A 19882-nucleotide genomic window follows, 5' to 3' on the forward strand; every position below is an offset into this window, starting at 1 on the left:
CAGACCTGGAAGTTGACATGGATACAACCCACAGCACTTATTCAGATTCCACCAGCTATACATGCACTGCTTGTGTGTGTGTGTGTGTGTTATTGTTTGTGCAGTTTTAACACATATGCAGCTTTGTGTGTAGCTACCACAGCAATCAAAACACAGATATCTGTTTTTTGACCGTAAAACACCCTCATGCTAAACTTTTATAGCCGCAACCCCGCCTCCAATCCTAACCTTGGCAGCCACTAATCTGTTCTTCATCTCTAAGATTGTGTTGAACAATGTTATATACAGAAAATCACACAGTATGTGTCCTTTTGAGATTGGGCTTTTTCACTCAACATTTTTAAGAATCTGAAGACTTCCCATTGTTTATTGACTCAAACTTAAATCTTTCCAGTTTCTCTTCCTAAATCTCGTATTTTGCCACATTTCCTTTAAATGATTGGTGATGCCCTCCTTTATTGCACAGTGCAAAAATTGTGCCCCTTTTACAAGTGGGACTCACAGGACTTTAATTCGCCAGTTCTTCTCTGAGGCACTTCTTAAGAGTGCTGAGACATTACTCTTAGGTTCTGTGAAATTGCAGTTAATAACTGGGAGAGGCCTTTTATAAAACATAACCCACTGATGAACCGGATTGATAAAGTTATTTACATAGTGGTAAATTTTAACAAATAGTTTGTCCAATCTATTTTAGGCTAATAGGTGCTCAGGGGTCAAAAAGACGTTGAGAGGTCATACAGTCAATGGCATTCCTAGAGGCAAAGCTGCAAAGATGATCTCCCATCACTGGCAGTTGAGAATCAATGCTGTGCTTGAAGGTCTCCTGGGGAAGAGATGATGTATTGTCTCCTAAAAACCTATACCAACATCTAACAGCCTTGACTATTATGAAGCCTACCATTAGCCAAAATCCTGCAAAACTTGATACTGAATGCCAAAGTAACTGGATATTTATATAACCAATATCTTGTAGACAGACCTCTGAAAACACACCTTTATTTCCCTCATATATTTTTTACATTGACAGTACTATATTTTAAAAATATTTTTCATAATATAGGCTGCATAGCTTTTTAGAATAAAAATATACTCTCATGTACCTGCTTTAGGACACTTGGTTAAACAACAAGCAATCTGTTTCTTTAATGGCCATCTCAAAAATGTGGCAAATTTTGCAGTGTGACTTGATAACATTCATGGAAATGGGTGATTATGTTATGACATTTTGCCTACCAAAGAACATTCTGACAATCAAGATACTAAATAGAACACAGCTTCAAATATTCAAACACTGCTTCCTGGCAAGTAAAAACTGTCTAAAACCATTAATGGATTTTGACTGTATATATTAAAAAATGATACAGCAGCTTAGTTCTTCTGTAAGTAGCATTTCTTTTCCAGAACGGGGCTGGCTCAGGTGAGCTGGAGAGCAGTGCAAGGAATAATTTCTTCCCTTTAGCTGTTAAGAAAAAAAAAAATGAACTAAAAAACGAAATTACTGCAATAACAGGGGCTTTGGAGAATGAAATAACTAAATGGAAAGAAGTGGAAGAGAGAGTGAAATAAATAAAGGGAGAATCATCTTTTCATTGTGCAGTCTTCGGAAGCAGAGAATGTGAACGAGTGCGTTGAAAAGCGACTTCATCTTTACGTGGCCCAAGGATAATTTTCACTGACTACCTGGGCACCCGTGGTGTCTGATTGCTTTATGAGAACACACACACCTCAAGCTTCCTACCCTCTAAGAGAGGGTACTGCCTTTCACATGAAGCATGATTTTCAAAAACCAGTGCGCTTGCATGCACACACACACACACACACACACACACACACACACACTTCAGCTGCAGCTGTCTCTGCCACTTGACACTTTGGGGACACCCCGTGGGCTTGGCAAGGCAGAGCATGAGAGCAGGGTCAAAAGGGCAACTCTTGTGGGTCCTGTGCCCCTGGCAGCATCTCAAGGCAGGGGTCCAGCCCCTGCCAGGGAAAGCCGGCAGCTGGTCTCCCAGGGTGGCGCAGGGCCTCCTCTTGGGCCAGGGTGACAAGCCCGAGAGCAGCTCTCTCCCAGCTCCCAAGACTTGACACCTGCTGCTGCTCCTGCTCCTTCGCTGCCCCAGGTTTGTTATAAGAAGCTTGGTCCAGGCAAAGTGGGAAAACATCTTTCTCTCATACTTTTAAAGAAAGGGGCTTGCCCCCTAGCCGGTTTGACTGAGTGGTTAGAGCTTTGGCCTGGGAACGAAAGGGTCCCCGATACTCTGATGCAGACTCGATCCCCACCCTGGTTGGAGTGCTTGAGGGAGGCAACCAGCCGATGTCTCTCTCACCTCGATGTTTCTCTCTCTCTCTCTCTCTCTGAAAAGCAAAGGAAAAATATCTTCGGGTGAGGATTTTTAAAAAATAAAATAAAAATAAAGAAAGGGGCTTAACTAGAAAAAAAAACAGAGGTGGGCTAATTTTACATATTATACAACAAATTCTTTTTCTTCTGGGGGTAAATTTATATCTTGTTGCACTGGGAGAATGTTTGGCAAAAAATTTGAAGAGTTCCCTTTCATTCCTGTTTTGGGGGTCCTGAAGACCACTCCCAGGTTTGGTGACTCTAAAAGGACTCACAGGGCCCAACATATATAGTGTGTCCCAGAAAAATGTATACACACACTTTGAATAACTATAAAGGCAGTCTTTATTAAAATACATTTCATTTTCAAAATTGAGCCATCAGCTGTTAAAGTGTGTATATTTTTGGGGGGGAAGGGGACACCCTGTAGTTGTACTCATAGCTAAGCTTTAGCACAGTGACACAAAGTAAAATCAGCAAAGTGAAAGGGCAAACAGGTGAAGTCTGGACGGAACCTGTCTTAACCTTCCAAGAGTCCTTTCCCAATGAAGTCACGCAGGACATGCTTAATTCCTTCGACAGTGACTTGTGATAGCACGTGCAAAGTATTTATCACACCCTGGCCAGGTAGCTCGGTTGGTTAGAGCGTCATCCCAATACACAAAGGCTGTGGGTTCGATCCCCAGTCAGGGCACATACAGGAAGCAACCAATGAATGCATAAATAAGTGGAACAACAAATTGGTATCTCTCTCTCTCCCTTTCTCTTTCTCTCTCTCAAATCAATAAAAAACAAACAAACAAGCAAAAACAAAGTTCTTACCAGGAAGCTCATTGGAGACCCAGTGCCACATTGGAGACCCGGAAAGACTTCATATTTAGGAATTGGTTAGGATAAAACCTTGAATTTTTAAGTTTTCAGAATGAGCTTACATACCCCCCCCCACACACACACCTTTAGTCTTGATAATTTATTTAGTAAGCAGCCTAGAAACACCAATCTCTATTTGGAGACAGCTATATTTAGTAATCAAACTGCCTGACTAAGCAGAATGGTGAGTGAAGTACAAGCAAGCAATCCATCCACTGCTGCAAGTTTCAAATAATCTGGAAAACCAAACGCAAGTCAACAGCAGTGAGAAGGGGTCTACGGTCCCATCTGCCTGGAGTGGGTGGAGCAAGCAGTCCCACTGCCCATGATGGGCTCTCTGCCAACTTGTAGCTGTCGACAAGCTAGGTTTCTTGTGATCAGTCATCTCAGATGCAATTAGTCCCCGCATTAGAAATGTACAGCCCCCAGCAGCTTGGCTTCAGGTGGTTCCATCAGAGAACAAGTCTTTCCCCATGGGCATCTGGCCGTGTCCCAGGTGATACGGGCGGCACCCAAGATGTTTTTATAGTTTATGCCCCCAGAGGGGTACCTTAAATCAGCCATAGTCCCAGAATCTCAGTTCGATTCATTGACACTATGTCTGTTTTCAGAGGTTGGACTAGTCCATCACAGACATCATCAGGTTTCAGCCCACCCTCAGGTCCAGGCAACTAGGATCTCTGAATTCAGAATCCCAAAAAAGCCAGTGTCTTTTCTCTCTTAGCAGCAGCAAAGCTGACAGGCTGCACAGTCAGGCAGTGGGGCTGCAAGTCCAAATTGACCCACTCTAAAATATGCACCAGAGGCTGGAAAATCATTAGCTTCTATGGGTCAGACAACTGATTTTTTAAAATCCTTACCCGAGGATATGTTTTTATTGATTTAGAGAGAGGAAGGGAAGGGGGGGGGCATAGATGTGAGAGAGAAACACCAGTTGTTTGCCTCCCATATGATCCTTGACTGGGGATTGAACCTGTAACCTTTTGGTGTATGGGACAATGCTCCAACCAATCAAGCCACTTGGCCAGGGCCAGACAACTGATTTTACAAAGTAACAAACATGCATCCCTTTATTTAAAACAAAAAATAAAAATATAGCAAGCCACTTTATGCTTTTGTTACTTTCCTTTAGTAACTTATAAATTGTGGTAACATGCTCTAGGAACATTGGTCACAATTAGCTTTCTTTTGGCAGCTCAAGAAAGGATTTTCATATGGAAAATGGCCAGGAGTACTACTGTTTAAAAATGCAAGATTTCCCCTTGCCTGTTTTGCTCGGTGGTTAGAGCGTCGGCCCGTGGATTGAAGAATCCTGGGTTTGATTCCGGCCATGGGCACGTACCTCGGCTGCAGGCTTGATCCCCGGCCCTGGTCAGGGTACGTGCGGGAGGCAACCAATCGATGTTTCTCTCATTCTCTCTCTCCCTTCCACTGTCTCTGAAAAGCAGTGGAAAAAATGTCCTCAGGTGAGGATAAAAAAAAAAAAAAAAGCAAGATTTTTCAAAGATCCCTTTGGAACACTGGGGAGTAGTGCAAAGGGCCTAGATTTTGTTATTTTACTACATGCTTCAAACTTGGCTGTGCTGCTTAGTAGTAATCTCCCAGCAATAGTGTTGTTTTAATGAAAAGAGCATATGTAAAATACTTGACTCTATACCTGGCACAAAGTAGAGGCTCAATATATGTAATATTCTCCTTACCTGGAAAAGAAAAAAAAAGGCCACTAAAAGGGACCAGAATGCTCATAGAAGCTTTGTTTACAATAGCCCCACTGCAAACCCAAATGACAACCCCAAATGACCACCAGTAGGAGACTAAAAAAAAAAAAAAAGGAATATTCATACAGTGCATTACGACACAGCATGAACTATTGTTACTGCAAAAGCATGGATAAGCCTCACCAACGTAATGTTGAAGGAGACAAAATAATTCTATTGAAAGAAAGTTCAAAAGGAGGCAAAATTGGTCTATGATGACAGAGGTCAGAAATGGTAATCTTTTGGTGAGAGGATGGATTGGAAGGAAGAAAGAGGGAGCCTGCTGGGGTGCGGGGAGTGTTCTGTGTCCTCACCTGCGTGGTGGTGGTTATACGGGGTAAATGTATGTGAAAATTCATCAGATTATGCACTTAAGATTTATTCATTTGACATGCACATGTAAATCACTTACATTAAAAAAAATTTTTGTTGTTGATGTTTAAAGACAGAAGAAAAGAGAGGGAGAGAGAGAGAAACATCGATCAGCTGCCTCCTGCATGCCGCCTACCAGGGATGGAGCCCACAGCCCCGGCACGTGCCCCGACTGGGAATGACACCAGCAACCTTTCAGTGCACAGGATGACGCCCAACCAGCTGAGCCACACAGGCCAGGGCTATTTACATTTGTATATGTGTAAATAATGTCAATTAAGAACCTGTCCCCTTTGCCCCAGATGCTGGATTTTATATCAATACCAATTTCATTTCTTAGGAGAGTATCTAGCTCTAGGTATGACATGCCGATAGCTGGCCATCCTGCAGGCTGAGGTCAGTCTGTCCCTGTAAGTGACCCCATTTTAGACCCGGCCTGGAGCTCACAGGCATATGCTGAGCGGCATGCAGGATCATCAGTGACAGCTGGAGATGCCATCACATGTCCCCGGCAGCAGAGCACTGGGAACATCAGGCAGTGAGTGGACTGCGCTTCCACCAACCCTTAGGCACAAGCCCGGGCAATGGGAGGCTTACAAAGCCTCTCAGTTTAAAGAGAGGGGGGGGGGGAATGTGGGCTGCACAATTTATAAATAGACGTTGCCCTGGGGCTGCCTGATGGTGAAGGGGTTGTTTAGTAAATCTTTCTCCTTGAAGGATCCCATCATCGGAGACCATTTGAAAATACCAGTTTCCTTTCGTCTTCTTGGAGATCCCAGGTTTCATCAGGTCAGCCGAGTCTGACGATATTTCTCTCTGCCTGATTTAGGGACAGGCCTTGGATATTTGGAATCACTTTTCCATGGAGCACAGAGATGATGATGATGATGATGATGTGTCCTTCGCCAAATGGATGAGCAGCTTCTGGGGTCACAGCTGGATGGAGGAGGCTGAGAGAGGACCCCGGGACCGCCACGGATCACGCGACACCAGTTCCAGGAAAGCCTCCCTGCCCTGCCCGGTGAGTTATTATCGGGGAACAGGCCAGGGCTGGACTGGGGGAGGGGGGTTTCTCTTACATAATTTTTGAAGAGTCCTTCAGTATAAAGTTTTCTTTGGTTGAAAATCAGTACTTCCAAATCTTTTTTTATATCCACAAAAACACTTTTTATCATTTTGTGTTGTCCTCCAAGGGACATGATTTTCTTCTGTTAGGTAATGATTTCTTCACTTTTAGTAACCCAAGGTACCTTTTATTTCTGTGCCGAGCTCCTAAAAGCCTGAGTTAATCCTACTGAGAGACAATATAATTCAGGTCAAAGGGAAGAAATCTGATGTTATAGTGTGTGCAGCATTGGCGTGGATCAATGCGTGATTTTCAGTAGCCTTTTGAAATACTGAAAATAGCTTCACTATTTGGTGACTTCTAAGGAACTGGGGATTCCACGTAATAAACCACCCCTTTGATAAATTTTATATACTTTTTCTTCTGGTTCCCATTTGGTTTCCTGATGGGAGAGGGAGCCAAAATTCTCCCATCCTCAGCACTACTTGCCTATGTCTAGGCGGAGCACCCGAGGTCTAGGGAGGAAGGAAAGAGCAGGAGAGCCCTGAGAGGGGAGAGGGTGGGCCTGGCGGGGCATGGGCTCAGCTCGCCTGCGGTGGTAGAAGACTGCACAGTAGACACGTATGTCCTCTGCTTCACAGTTACACAGCGATACTATAGCTTTTCTCTTTTGCAAGACACTTAGAATTCCAGTTACCAGAGAATCCGTCCTCAACCCTGTGCTTCTGCCAACCCCAGAACCAAGTGAGTTCGGGGGTGATGTTATTTTATTTTATTTATTATTTTATTTTATTTATTTTTAGCTCCAGAGTTCTCAGATGCAGCCTCTTTTATTCCCAGTGATCAGCAAGGTGGAGGAATGAGACCTCTTTGAGACACAAATATTTGAAAATAGGTCTCTTGCCAAATGTGTACTCAAGGACACAAGGCAAGTTTTAACACCTCTTTGAGCTTCAGGTTCCTTAAGTGAAAAAGAAGAGACTGGACTGGGTGCTCTCTGAGAACCCTTCTTTCTCTGACTTGCCATGATTCTGTTATAAACACCTGCTTATCACACTGTCATTTTAATCTCTATGTTCCACACGAAGTGAGCTATTCATAATGTGTGACCCAAGGGGATGATTAGTTTCCAGTTTCCACATAATGTGAACCAGGAAGAAACAAAGAGAAAAAATATGATTTACTCTTTACCACAACAGCCCTTTGGAGCCACAGAAAATATGAAAAACAAAGGAACATACATAACATAAAATGCAATTTCTTAAATAAATTTTACTATCTATTGGGTGTTAAAAACTGAGATAGTCTCCTTTATTAAGAGGATGACTTTTAGGTTGCAATGTTTGGGGCCTTAAACTTTTAGAGAATACCAGAATTTGTTATGTATAGCATTTCTAAATAGTGAGTGTCCATATGTCTTTTCCAGCTAGTACTGGCTTTGGGCATTTGCCTGAGTTAACCTGTTTAGATTCTCTGAGTCAACAATGAATTTCAGACTAACGTGCAGAAAGCATGCATACATTTAAGGAGACAAAGCATGAGTAACAACAACCACCTGACTGAATGGAGTAGAGGGTGCACACGCACAGAACCCAGGCCAGGGGCCCCAGGGCCACTGGGGCGGAGTCCTGGGGGACAGGGAGCCTGATTCTTTACCTTTATTCACGTAATACCATGAAGTAAAGTATATTCGTGAAGTGAATCTGTAGTTGGATACGTAACTTTTCCTAACTCTAAGATGTGTTCAAACTTTTCTTGCATTAGCGATATGAGAACAATTAGGTATTTAATGTTTGTGTTTTACTTTGAGGACAATGAAAACAACTTAAAAAGAAAAACTTACTCTTAGCCTTATCTATTTTCCTCTCTCCACTGCTCCAATCTAAGGCCCTTCCCTCTCATAACCTGTTAATAACACCAGCATTACCTCAGTTGAGAGAAGAGCTTCCCCTCTTTCCTATTTGAATCTAATATGAATTCAGCCTCATGATTCCATAGCGGTGGAGCATTAATTCATTGAACATGCTTGTTGGACACTTATGTGCCAGGCATCGCACAAGGCACAGTAGGGTTACAGGGTAAGAGAAGACGCACGTGGTCTCCGTACTTGTGGAACTTCCAGCCTAGCGGGAAATACAAATATGACAAAGAACAAGGCACGGCAGCTCAGTCCTTCTCAGAGAATGCTACCTTGCAACCAGACTTATTCATCTGTGATTGTTGATTTAAAGCGAGTAAAAAAATTCAACTTCATTGTCTTGATGAAAAAAAACGTACTGTGACATCTCTCTCATTACTGAACTGATCTGCTCTCTCCCTCCATCATCACACGAATACAGACTTGAGGTAAAGCAGTTTCTATATCATTTATTTACTCACTGAAAGTGGATTTTAATATTTTAGTCCATTCACCTTGCCAGTCATCTTCTCTTTGAGCTTATGGTTCTTCTAACATCGTTCTCTATAGTTCGGGCTAGCGGACGGGAGAATTAAGCTAAATGAAAGATCCTTCCAGGAGGTACAGAGTTCACTGGCCCTGGGCCTTGTTAATGCCAAATGGGCCTTCTCAGTGCTTCTGTGCTCCAAGGTAGCACAATATGTGCTCGCCCACATTGTATCATTGGAGGGGACAGGGGATACAAAGTAAGCCTCTACCTAGCTGCACCCAAGGTTTTATTCTTTGCTTTTTTAAAATCCCCCTTTCCCCCATGTTATAGTCTCTCTTCATAGTCTCAATTTGAAACAGTAGAAGATGTTTTTAATCTTTACTTTTATATCTGACTGACCTTAGGGTGGTCCACACTCCCAACCTTTATAGTATCTCACCGCTGGGGTGGCTCCCTGCAGTTGCTCTCCACAGGGATGGGGCCCAGCATGGCCCCCTGAGAGGATTTCTCACAAACCTGAGCAGTAATTGGGTTTAGATGAGGTCAGGAGGGCAGGGCCCTGTCAGATGGGATTGTGCCCTTTTCAGAAAATGAGCACAGAGAGAATGCAGCCATCTTCCAGCCAGGAAGAGGGCTCCCACCAGGAACTGGATTGGCCACCACCTTGATCTTGAACTTCCAAGCCCTCCAGACTGAGAGAGAGAAATTTCTGTTGTTTAAGCCACCAGTCTATGATATTTTCTCATGGCAGCCTGAGTTGACTAAGACGTGATCCTACCAAGAATGATGGTCACTGGACAGTGGAGACCTCGTGGGGGGAAATATTAATATATAAGATTGAATGTAATGGCATTTGGGGTTACAATCTCAGTGGCATATGGTTTAGATGAGCTTAGTTTGGCTACTTCAGTTTCTGAATGAGTGAGACAAGTCATCAAATTGTTCCCTAGGGAGGTTCCAGGTATTTGAGGCATGGAGCATCATAAGCTCCAAGAGGTGTTTCTCCTAGCTCTCTTTTGTGTACCTAGTTATGGCTGGTGATAGGGTCTTCATGACAGTTTCATACTGATTTAGTGCAATGGTATGACATTTATTTCCCCAATTTAAAAAGTCACTTAAATGAATAGTTTAAATATCCTTTCTTTTCCCTAAAGGATGTCCAGTGGATGGTATTGAGCTTATCTTTATTATTTCTATAAGAGCTACCTACCACTTTATCAGTTGAAAACTGGAAATTTTTTTCCTGACGCTGTTTCTATATGTCGGCAATTTACAGCCCTCTCCACTCTGATGATGTTATATATTATTACTCACATAAAATTCTTATTTCATATAATTTCTTAAGACCTACAAACTATTGTTATTACTTTTGCATAGAATTCTGCTACGTCTGCCACATAGCAGAGAGTACATACGATTTTTCTTTGACAGCAACAGTTTTCTGGGCCCACAGTAGAAACAGCTAAGCTGTTTAGAGCCTCTTCTGCAATGAGAGTCAGGGCTCTGGGTAGTTATTGCTCTGAAAGTCAGTGCCTGCTGCAGGATCTTCAGCTGGGGCCCCCGGGAGCTCAGCTGGGGAGATCAGAGTATGGGGGATCCCATCCCAAGTGACAAAGCTCCCTTCACAGTGTGGGAGATAGACCCATAAGCTTTGTCCATGACTGTGGGAGAAACAAGCACATTCTTTGTAAAAATAAGTTATGCAGGGCATTGATTCATGTGTTTGTGAGGGAAATCAATTAGAAAGGCATATAAAATTCCAAAAGTAGAGCTTGCATAGTAGGTAACGTTTTAAGAAGTGGGAGCCTTTCCCCAGAACCCATTAGAGTGCTCTTTTACACTTGTTTCTCACACAGTCCCTCACCAAAACAAACAAGCTGGAAGTTTCACCTGGTAGAAGGAGATATTAAGTGTATATTTATATTGTGATGGAAACTCTTGCCATTCTTTTCAGGCCTCTCAGTGGAATAGGACATCCACATTTCACTCCCAGTCTCACATTAAAAATTTTTTGTTTAAAAATGTTATTGTGGTAAGAACAATTAACCTGGGATCTACCCTCTCCTCAGATTTTCAAGGATACAATCCAGTGTTGTTATCTACAGGCACAACGCTGTAGAGCAGATCTCCGGAACCCACTGTTCTTGAGGAACTGAAATTTTACATCCACTGATAAGCAACTTCCCATTTCCCCTCCTCTTAGCCCCGGCAACCACCATTCTATTTTTTGTTTCTATGAGTTTGACTATTTTAGATACATCAGATAAGTGGAATCATGCAGTATTTGCCCTTCTGAGTCTCAGTCTCAAAATTTTAAAGCATTATCATTTTTTCCTGATAATGTAATACATGCTCACTGTACAAAACTTGAAAAATACTAAAAAGGAGAAAGGAAACAAACAATCCCACATCACAGAGAAAACCTTTGATCACAGTTTGGTATGTTTTAAGATTGCCCATCTTATGATCGCACCCTACTTCAAGCCCGTCAACACTTCCCCACCCCAGGCTTCTCTCTCCTCTCAGGCCCCCCCCCCTCCAGCCCCAGCAGGTTTCTCTTCCCCCCACACCACAGCTCCTGCTGTGACAGGGCCTGTGCACGGAAGGGGCTCCTCCTTCAGACTGTAGCTTAATCATCAAGCCTACACAGAAATCTGCTGCTGAGCCTCCCAGCCGCCCAACACTTTCCCAAATACACAGTTTCCCCCTGTTATATCCTCTTATTGCACCTTGAGCCTTTGTAGTGTTGACCAAAGAAACGAGCACGTGGCCCCAGTCAGTGTAACTCAGTGGTTAGAGCGTCAGCTTGTGCACCGAAGGGTCTTGGGTTCGATTCCCGATCAAGGGCATGTACCTGGGTTGCAAGTTCCATCCCCAGGCATGATTGGGAGCATGTGCAGGAGGCAACCAATCGATGTGTCTCTCTCACATCGATGTCTCTCCCTCCCTCTCTATTTCTTTCTCTCTCTCTCCCTCCCTCCCTGCCTTCCACTCTCTAAAAATCAATGGAAAAAATATCCTTGGGTGAGAATTAACAACAACAAAAAAAGTAAGCACAAGACCTATTTGTTTTGTGTTTATCTCCCATGCAGACGTAAGTCCCAAGTTGGGCACACTCTGCCTGTTTTGTTCCCCGGCTTATTCACAGCACCAAGTACCATAAGTGGACTTATACATACAGGTTTCCTTCATGTATCTTAGCAGCTTTACAAATCTTTAACCACATTTCTGATCATTGTTTGACAGTAAGTTTCTAAACATGTGTATTGGTCGGCTAGGGCTGCCATAACAGAGTGCCACAGACTGGCTTAAGCAACAGAAATTTATTTTCTCACAGATCTGGAGTTCAGAGGTCCAAAATCCAGGAGTCGGGAGATTTGGTTTCTCTGAGGCCTCCCTCTTTGGCTTATAGACAGCCACCTCCTCAGTGTGTCCTCACATGGTTTTACCTCTGTGTGAATATATCCCCAGTGGTCTCTGTGTGTCCAAATTTCCTCTTTTATTAAGACACCAGTTGCACTGGATGAGGGCCCACACTAATGGCTTCATTTTAACCTAATCTTTAAAGGTTCTGTATCCAAATGCAGTCACATTCTGAGTGACTCACATAGGGCTTCAAAATAAGGATTAGAGGGTGGGACACAATTCAGCCCATAACAACACTCAACAGATAGATCCAAGGAGAGGGATATTTTAAGCCTCATGACACATTTTGCCAATGGCTTTTAAGGAAGGTGTGTCCGTTTATAGTCCTACCAGCCAGGAATGACAGGCCTGTCTCCCTCCATCTTGCCACTGTTGATCATTAAGAAACTTTTTTTTTTTTTTTTGGCTAGCCTGAAGGCACAACTAATAAGCATAAACCTTTTTACCGTTTGGTATTTCTTTTTATTTCATTCTTTATATATTTATTAATCCTATAGATATTTAATAAACTCATGCTATGAGTAAGGCAAGGTGCTGCATAGTACTGGGATTTCAAGAGAATGAAACACAGTCCTTGATGTCATGGAGATACAAGCTAATGGAGAAGAGAGACATGTAACAAAATTACCCAAATTATTAATTACTGTTGTGATAAGTATCATAAAGGAGAAGCATGAACTCCCAGGAGAACATCTAACAGAGACCTGAACCAGTCAGGTGGGAGGAAAGGCTTGCTGGGGATATGCACTTCCCGTGGTGACTAAGGGATAATTAGCCACTAATGAGGCAAACACTGTGGGTGAGGTCACAGGCAGAAAGATCAAAGGGAAACCAAAGGGTTCAGTGGTAGAACGCAAGGGAAAGAGGATTTCCAGAAGGGCCCTAAGGCCAACTGGGTTGAATGTTACTGAATTAATCAAGACCAACATGTGCACAGAACTTGGCAACACTGAGACCGATATTGTGACCAAAATTAGTTGTGGGTGCAAAAGCTAGACTGGAGTTGGTTGGGGAGTGAGAGAAACTGAGAAAACAAGTGTCAATTCTTTCGAGAAGTTCGATTTCTCTGGAGCATTTCTCCTTTGATCGTTTTCCAATGTGATTTGAACACTGATGTCGTTGTATTACATGCTCTCTATGTTTTTCTGTATCTCTGTAAGATATACTATGTATTGTCAGGATATTTATTTAATATTAGTAACATGTAGCACATGTTTTTTGGATTTTGTCTACTATTTAATTTTAAGTTGTTTTCGATGCATATTAGCTCCTTTTTTTTTTACATAGTTAAAATAATTTTTCCTCATGACTTCTTCCATTGCTGTTCTGCTTAGAAATTCCTTCTTTGGACAGAAGTCACATAAATGTTCATTTTATATTATTTCTTAAACTTGTATGGCTTCATTAAATTTTTTTGATGATTTTGGAATTTACTTATACATATCAATTCAAGGCTTAGAATGCTTCATTATATGTCCCTAATGTTGGAGGATCAACATAGCTAGTTCTGGGACTTTCTACTTAATGTTTTAACCCATTGATTCTACTGCTGCATTGTAGAAGGTCCTACTGATGAAAAAGATAAAATTTCAGTCCAACATGAGATTTGTTTACTTAGTAATTTACGTATGTTCTGTCTCTGTGCTAATATTGTATGGTCTCTTTATGCTGTAAACATTTTTATTCTGCATTTCCAGTTTCCCGTCCTTCCCAGAGTCACAGCGTCTGACAGCCATCCTAGAAGGCATTCTCACGAGGACCAGGGATTTCGATGTCATACGCACATGAGGGATTACAGAAAATACTCAGGGGATGGGTCATTCAAGGACCCATTGGAATCAAGAAGAAGATCCCATTCCAAAATTCAGGCATTTTCAGAGTCCTTTGAACAGCAGCTGTGCTTTAGAACCAAACGCTCTGTCTCTTTGGTATGTAACAGAGTTATTGAATATTTAAGCCGCTTTAGAAAAGGAAACCCAAAGGGTTCCTCCTCCCCATATTTGAAGAGGGCAAATCTAACTTCATTTACAGCTTGGTGATGAGATCTTTGAAAAAGGACACTCAGTTTTGCATAGCCCAGATGTACATAAAAAATATTTTATTATTATTTTTATTGAAGGCATCTGGTGTAGGAAGAATTCCTGAAGGACCATTAGTGGAATGTTTTTGTTATTGAGGTCCTCTAGTTCTTTGAGACTGCATTCATCACCCTTATTATAAATAATTGTGACTCATTCATTCTCCTTTCACTATTTGGAGAAGAGAAAAACTGCTGTGCAGTATTTAATCAAGTAGCAAGTAGTCTGTGATGGTGTCATGCTCCCTTGGGCTTTTAAAAAGCATGTGGAGGGAACCTTCTGGACACTATCTAGTAAGTTTCCAGGAGCAGGGGTGGTCCAGTTGCTCACAGTTGCCGCAGGGTGAGGGTGGTCTCAATAAAGCACAAGGGAGACAGGCATGAAAATGAGGGAGGAATAGAATTAATTGATCTCTAATTTATTACTTTATGGAGCAAGTTTGGCATCCACTGCTGATGCCAAACTTGCTTCATAAAGTAATAAACTAGAGATCAATTAATTTGGGGCAACATGCTCACTGAGTGGCCTTGAGCAAAATACTTATGTGGGTTTTTTTTGTGGTCCTTTGGTGTTTGTTTTATTTTGCAAAATAAGAATAATAATATGTTCTGCCATATAGTAGACAGAGCAAATAAGCGAACCTAGGTGTATTACCACCTGGTTCTTGAGCTATGCTCTGTGCACAGGGGAAGACACTCAGGTGCTTCCTCCCTCATTGTCCATCTGAGCACAGTGCTTTCTGCTTAGCAGCGATGGCTACTGGGACTGTACTGTGCATCTTTGCCTCACTTTTGTCAGAGTGACCCTGAGTAACTAGGCTCCCCCTTCAGTAAGCTGCTCTCTTCACCTGATCATAAGAGGAATGTGGAAGGGAGAATGGTAAAGAGCTCTCACTTATCAAGAGTTCCTGTTTTTGTACTTTCTTTATACTGCTTTTTTAAAACTATGGCTTCAGACATAGAGCAATGTTACAAGAATAGAACAAAGAACACACACTTCATCTGTATTCCCTCCAAATGTTAACATGTATCATATTTACCTATATCTTCCTCCTCCTTCCCATACCCAAACAAGGACACAAGAACGTTCTCTTAGGTAAACACAGTACAATAATGAAACTCAGAAAGTTACCACCAAGGTAGCACTTTTGTATCTAATCTATTGACCTAATTCTTATTTTGCCTGTTGTCCTGATAATATTCTTTACAGGGAGATTCCAGATCAGGTGCTGCACACAATTCATTCTCTTCAATCTGTTTTATCCTGGAGGCATTCCTCAGTCTTCACTTGTCTTTTTATAACTGCCTGCTGAAGAGCACAGGGTAGTTATTTTTTAGAATGATGTTCAATTTGGGCTTATCTGATATTTCCTCATAATTAGATTCATATTATGATCTTTTGACAAGAATAAAGCAGAAGTGAAGGAATTCCTGTTTCAAAACTACATGTTAGATTTAGTTACTAATTACATCCATTCAGGAAATTTACCTGCCTTAAATTCTTTCTGGAACAAGGTAGGGTATAAATATATTTTTAAAAAATATTTTAATCTAAACACTTTGTTGATTCTAATGACCTCAAAATTTTTTTTCACATAATAACACATAATCTTATATAACTGCTTATGTGAATTCATTTGCTAATATTATTATAAGCCCTAAAAGTGTGTAAATGTGATAATCGTTTTTCTTGAAAGATATATTTATCACATTGTTCCTAAAATATAACATGCTGTTCCATTTATTTCCCACGTTCTTCCTTTTGAATGACAAGATAACCAAGGCAGCATTTTCAACTTTTTTTATAAAATTATTTAAAGTTTTCATATGATAAAAATATATATAGTAAATAATTTTAAATTAAATATTTTATTCTGTATCAGTTTTTAAAGAGTATATTACAAAGCTCATCTTAATGCAAAATTAAAAATTCAGAACATATACAGATATTTTAAAACTTTTTTCTATTTTACAACCAACACACTTTTCCAAAGCTAACTACATTAAAAAATGTGATTTGTCGGTGACTTTAAAAATGATATTTATTATATTTTGTTTTGGGGCCAAGTGTATACTAACATGTAGATTTAAATTTTATATCTTTATACATCCAAAAGAGCCAGAAACTGCTTTTATATCTGATTATGACCAACAACATTAAATTCTTTCATTTTGATATTGGAAAACACAATTGGTTTATGTTGGTAATTTTTACATTATGTTTCTAAGTGACTGAGATAAGAAAAATATTTCAGGTCATTATTTATGGGCATTTCTCAGTCTTTATTCTCAATAAGAGAAAAGCCAAAGTGGAAGTAATCATCATTATATTTTCCTTTTGATGCTATTCTTTTAAATCTTGGAGACATTCATGACTGCTAAATATGCATTTTGATCAGACTGATGGATCTAACACAACTGCTGCATCTAATGAAAGTAATCTGGAGGCACATTTGTAGAGGTAGTTCAATTTTCAAGTTCCTCTTAATTTGTACCTCAGCTTCATCATTTGTTTTGCTTTCTGACTTCGACTAATGGACCATTATGGATAGAAATGAAACAATCTAGGTACAGTGTAAAACCAGTTTAACACTGCAGAGTAACTGACACTACCACAGTAACTGGACATCCCTGCAGGGCTGAGTCGTGACCTTGCTCATCCGACGGCCACTCGTCACGGCATAAACTCACTTGATAGGCATTTAGGGGTTCCCCAGCGTTTCCAATCAAATGGAGGAGAGGGAGAGCAATGATTTTCTTTACTTTAAAAAAAGAGAAGCGGAAATAGATATCATCACCACATTTATTAAAGCCCCCCTTTTTGGTAATTCCTTTGAAAGGCACTCCCTGACAATGGAAATTAAAGAAGCAGCCCCCCCCCCCCCCCCCCCCGTCATAGTTCCGCATCGAGTCATCCCGTTTTTAGTTATCATTGCGCCTATCACTATTCGTTATTCTCCTCTTTCCTTTTAGGCTTATTGATGAATTGTCTGTCTCCCTGCACCTGGCTATAACATGCAGGAGGTTGGGGCTCTGTGCTTAGTGCTGTCTCTCTCCGTCCCAGTGAATGCCGACCCCTGCGGGACCTGTTGGGGACTGTTGATGGGTTTGGATGTCCCACTTCAGTCTTCACGGAGTCCTCGGACTGAACCTAGTGCAAACCCTGCTATTAATATAATTTAAGGGAGTGGACACAGGGAGGTCAGGATGCTCGCAGGTGTGGCCCACTTACCACACTGCTTTTCAGTAAGCACCAGGGGACTATTAATTTAATGGCGCTGTGCAGTCCGGTCCCTCCGTGTGTCAGAGGCAGAGAGTCACCTGCAGGCTGAGTTTCCTCCACGGACCCTGCGCTGGTGCCCGAGTCCCCTCCCTATTCCTTCCACTTATGACTAACGCCCTTAGCACCACCCTTGGGCTTACGCTAACTTACTGTAAGAAACTAGGATGTGGCAGCTTGCTCAGTGACCAGGCCTGTCCTCATTTCTGACAGTTGGGAGGAATGCGGAGGGTTGTGCGCCGACGGCACTTTTACGCATCTCGGATCTTCTCTCCCAGGGACCCGCGAGCAGAAAGGACCGAAACGGGAGAGAAACGCCCCTGCGGGAGACGAGATCCCGCAGGGAAGCAGAGGAAGCGAGGAGCTCCCCGAGGGAAGAACATGGCGAAGCACGCAGGGCTCCTCCCCTTGAGGAAGGACCCAAAGGATACTTTGTTTCCACGTGAGGGCTGCAGGCTGCGGCGAGCTCCGCGCTGCGCCGGGCGGGAGCTGCGAGCCGGAGTCTGCGGGCGCGAGCGAGGGAGGCGCGCGGCGGCTCCGCGGCTCCCGTCCTACTCCGGCTGCCCTGGCATCTCGGCTGAGAGTTTCATCTGCTGTGTTGCCCTTTTATGGAAATAAGAAGAACAAAAGGTTTTTTAATAGACTAAAGTAATTCTTGAGAATGTAAAGAAACATATTTAAAGAGCCCCCCCCCCCCCATCTTCACCAACCCTTCTTCCACGTCAATCTCACAAATAATCTTAACGTCATCGGTGTGACTCTTAAGTTTACTTTCTTATTAGAAGTCATTATGGAAGTGTGTTGAATGGCCAGCGTTTAATGAGAACGGGTCGTTAGCATGCCAAGGCCTGGGCTGAGGCTTTTAATGCATCACCTAAAACAATCCTCACCCCTCTAAGGTGGGACTTATGCTTGTCTCCACTTGCTGGCCGAGGAAACTGACGTTTGGGAAGGTTCAGGCCTCACAGGCGTGGGGGCTGAGTCAGGGCAGAGCCCGGCTCATGCCCACTCATGCTCCTCCCCTGAGGCAGGGCGTCCGTTTCCCCTTAGCAGTGGGTCCTGACTCAGTCTGTGTGTGACGGTGTGAGAACCGAGCAGGAGTGGGAGTAGGTTACCATTTTCATGACAGAAATAGAGACTGCTTCTCTGAGGTCTGCTGCATGCTCTCGGTTATAACTTTACGAGGTCCTATTCTTTTACATTTATTTATTAATTATTTTTACTTAAATAATAACTGACATATAACGTTATATTAGTTTCAGGTGTACAACATAAAGGTTCGGCATTTGTATATATTTTGAAATGATTACTACAATAAGGCTTGTTAATGTCCATCACCACACATAGTTACAATTTTTTTTTCTTATGATAAGAACTGTTACAATCTACTCTCTTAGAAATGTTCAAATACACTGTACAGTATTATTAACTATATTACATCCCATGAATTATTTAAAAAATATAAGACACTTCATGAATTTGTGTGTCATTCCTGACCAGTGGTCTTGCTAATCTTTTCTGTGTTATTCCAATTTTAGTATTTGTGCTGCTGAAGTGAGCATGGGTTTTTCTTATTTTTTCAGCTTTATTAAGGTATAATGGACGAGTAAAATTGTATATATTTAAATTATACAACACAATGATTTGACATATGTACACTTTATGACATGATTACACAATCAGGTTAATTAACACATTGAGGCCATGTTCTGTCACTATTTTTTCCCCTTAGAGGAAAAGACCCAAGCATTCTCTAACACTCTCCTGATTTATTCTTCATCTCTGTTTTGGAACATCAATGCCCAAGGGCAACTAGTCTCTCTGTTGTAAAGAAGAGTATCTCCCAAAGCTACTACTTATAACTGATACTATAATTGATTGATTAGGTAAGACACAAACTAGCGCCGACATAGACAGAAGAAAGAAGGGAAAGGAGAAGCGAAGGAGAGGAAAACAGTGAAAGGAAAGTAAAATAGCAATGATCTTTGACTTGAATTCTTTCAGTTTTCATACGGCTTATACCTTCATCCATTTTGCAACCACTACACACAATTTTGGCTTTTTTACATGTAGAAGATAACTGCAAGCTTTTGCATGGTGACGTTGGCCTGTTATTTGCCACCATGATGGGAAGGCTGGGGCCTGCCCTGCCAACAGGACTGCATTATGCTGTAGCTGTGGGGAAAGTTGTTTCCCCAACTTTCCTTCAGGTACTTTTCCATCTTGCCAACCAAGCTTCAGTTTTGGGGATGGTCTGCTCAGTGGCTTCCGCCCCGTTGAAAGGGCTGGGAGAGGTGGCCCATCCG

The 19882-nt window shown here is 42.0% G+C and overlaps 1 protein-coding gene across 1 annotated transcript; it reads left to right on the top strand.

Moving 5' to 3' along the window:
* The first annotated feature begins 6017 nt into the window (after positions 1 to 6017).
* LNP1 (leukemia NUP98 fusion partner 1) lies at positions 6018 to 19052 on the top strand. Its single transcript, XM_081138324.1, has 3 exons — positions 6018 to 6361; positions 13917 to 14147; positions 17855 to 19052. Exons 1-3 carry the CDS (start codon positions 6203 to 6205, stop codon positions 18020 to 18022), a joined length of 558 nt encoding a protein of 185 aa, XP_080994450.1. The 5' UTR covers positions 6018 to 6202; the 3' UTR covers positions 18023 to 19052.
* Positions 19053 to 19882: the final 830 nt, after the last annotated feature.

Source organism: Miniopterus schreibersii (genome assembly GCF_964146895.1).
Source record: "Miniopterus schreibersii genome assembly, chromosome: 5".
In the NCBI taxonomy this organism is placed as follows: Eukaryota; Metazoa; Chordata; class Mammalia; order Chiroptera; family Miniopteridae; genus Miniopterus; species Miniopterus schreibersii.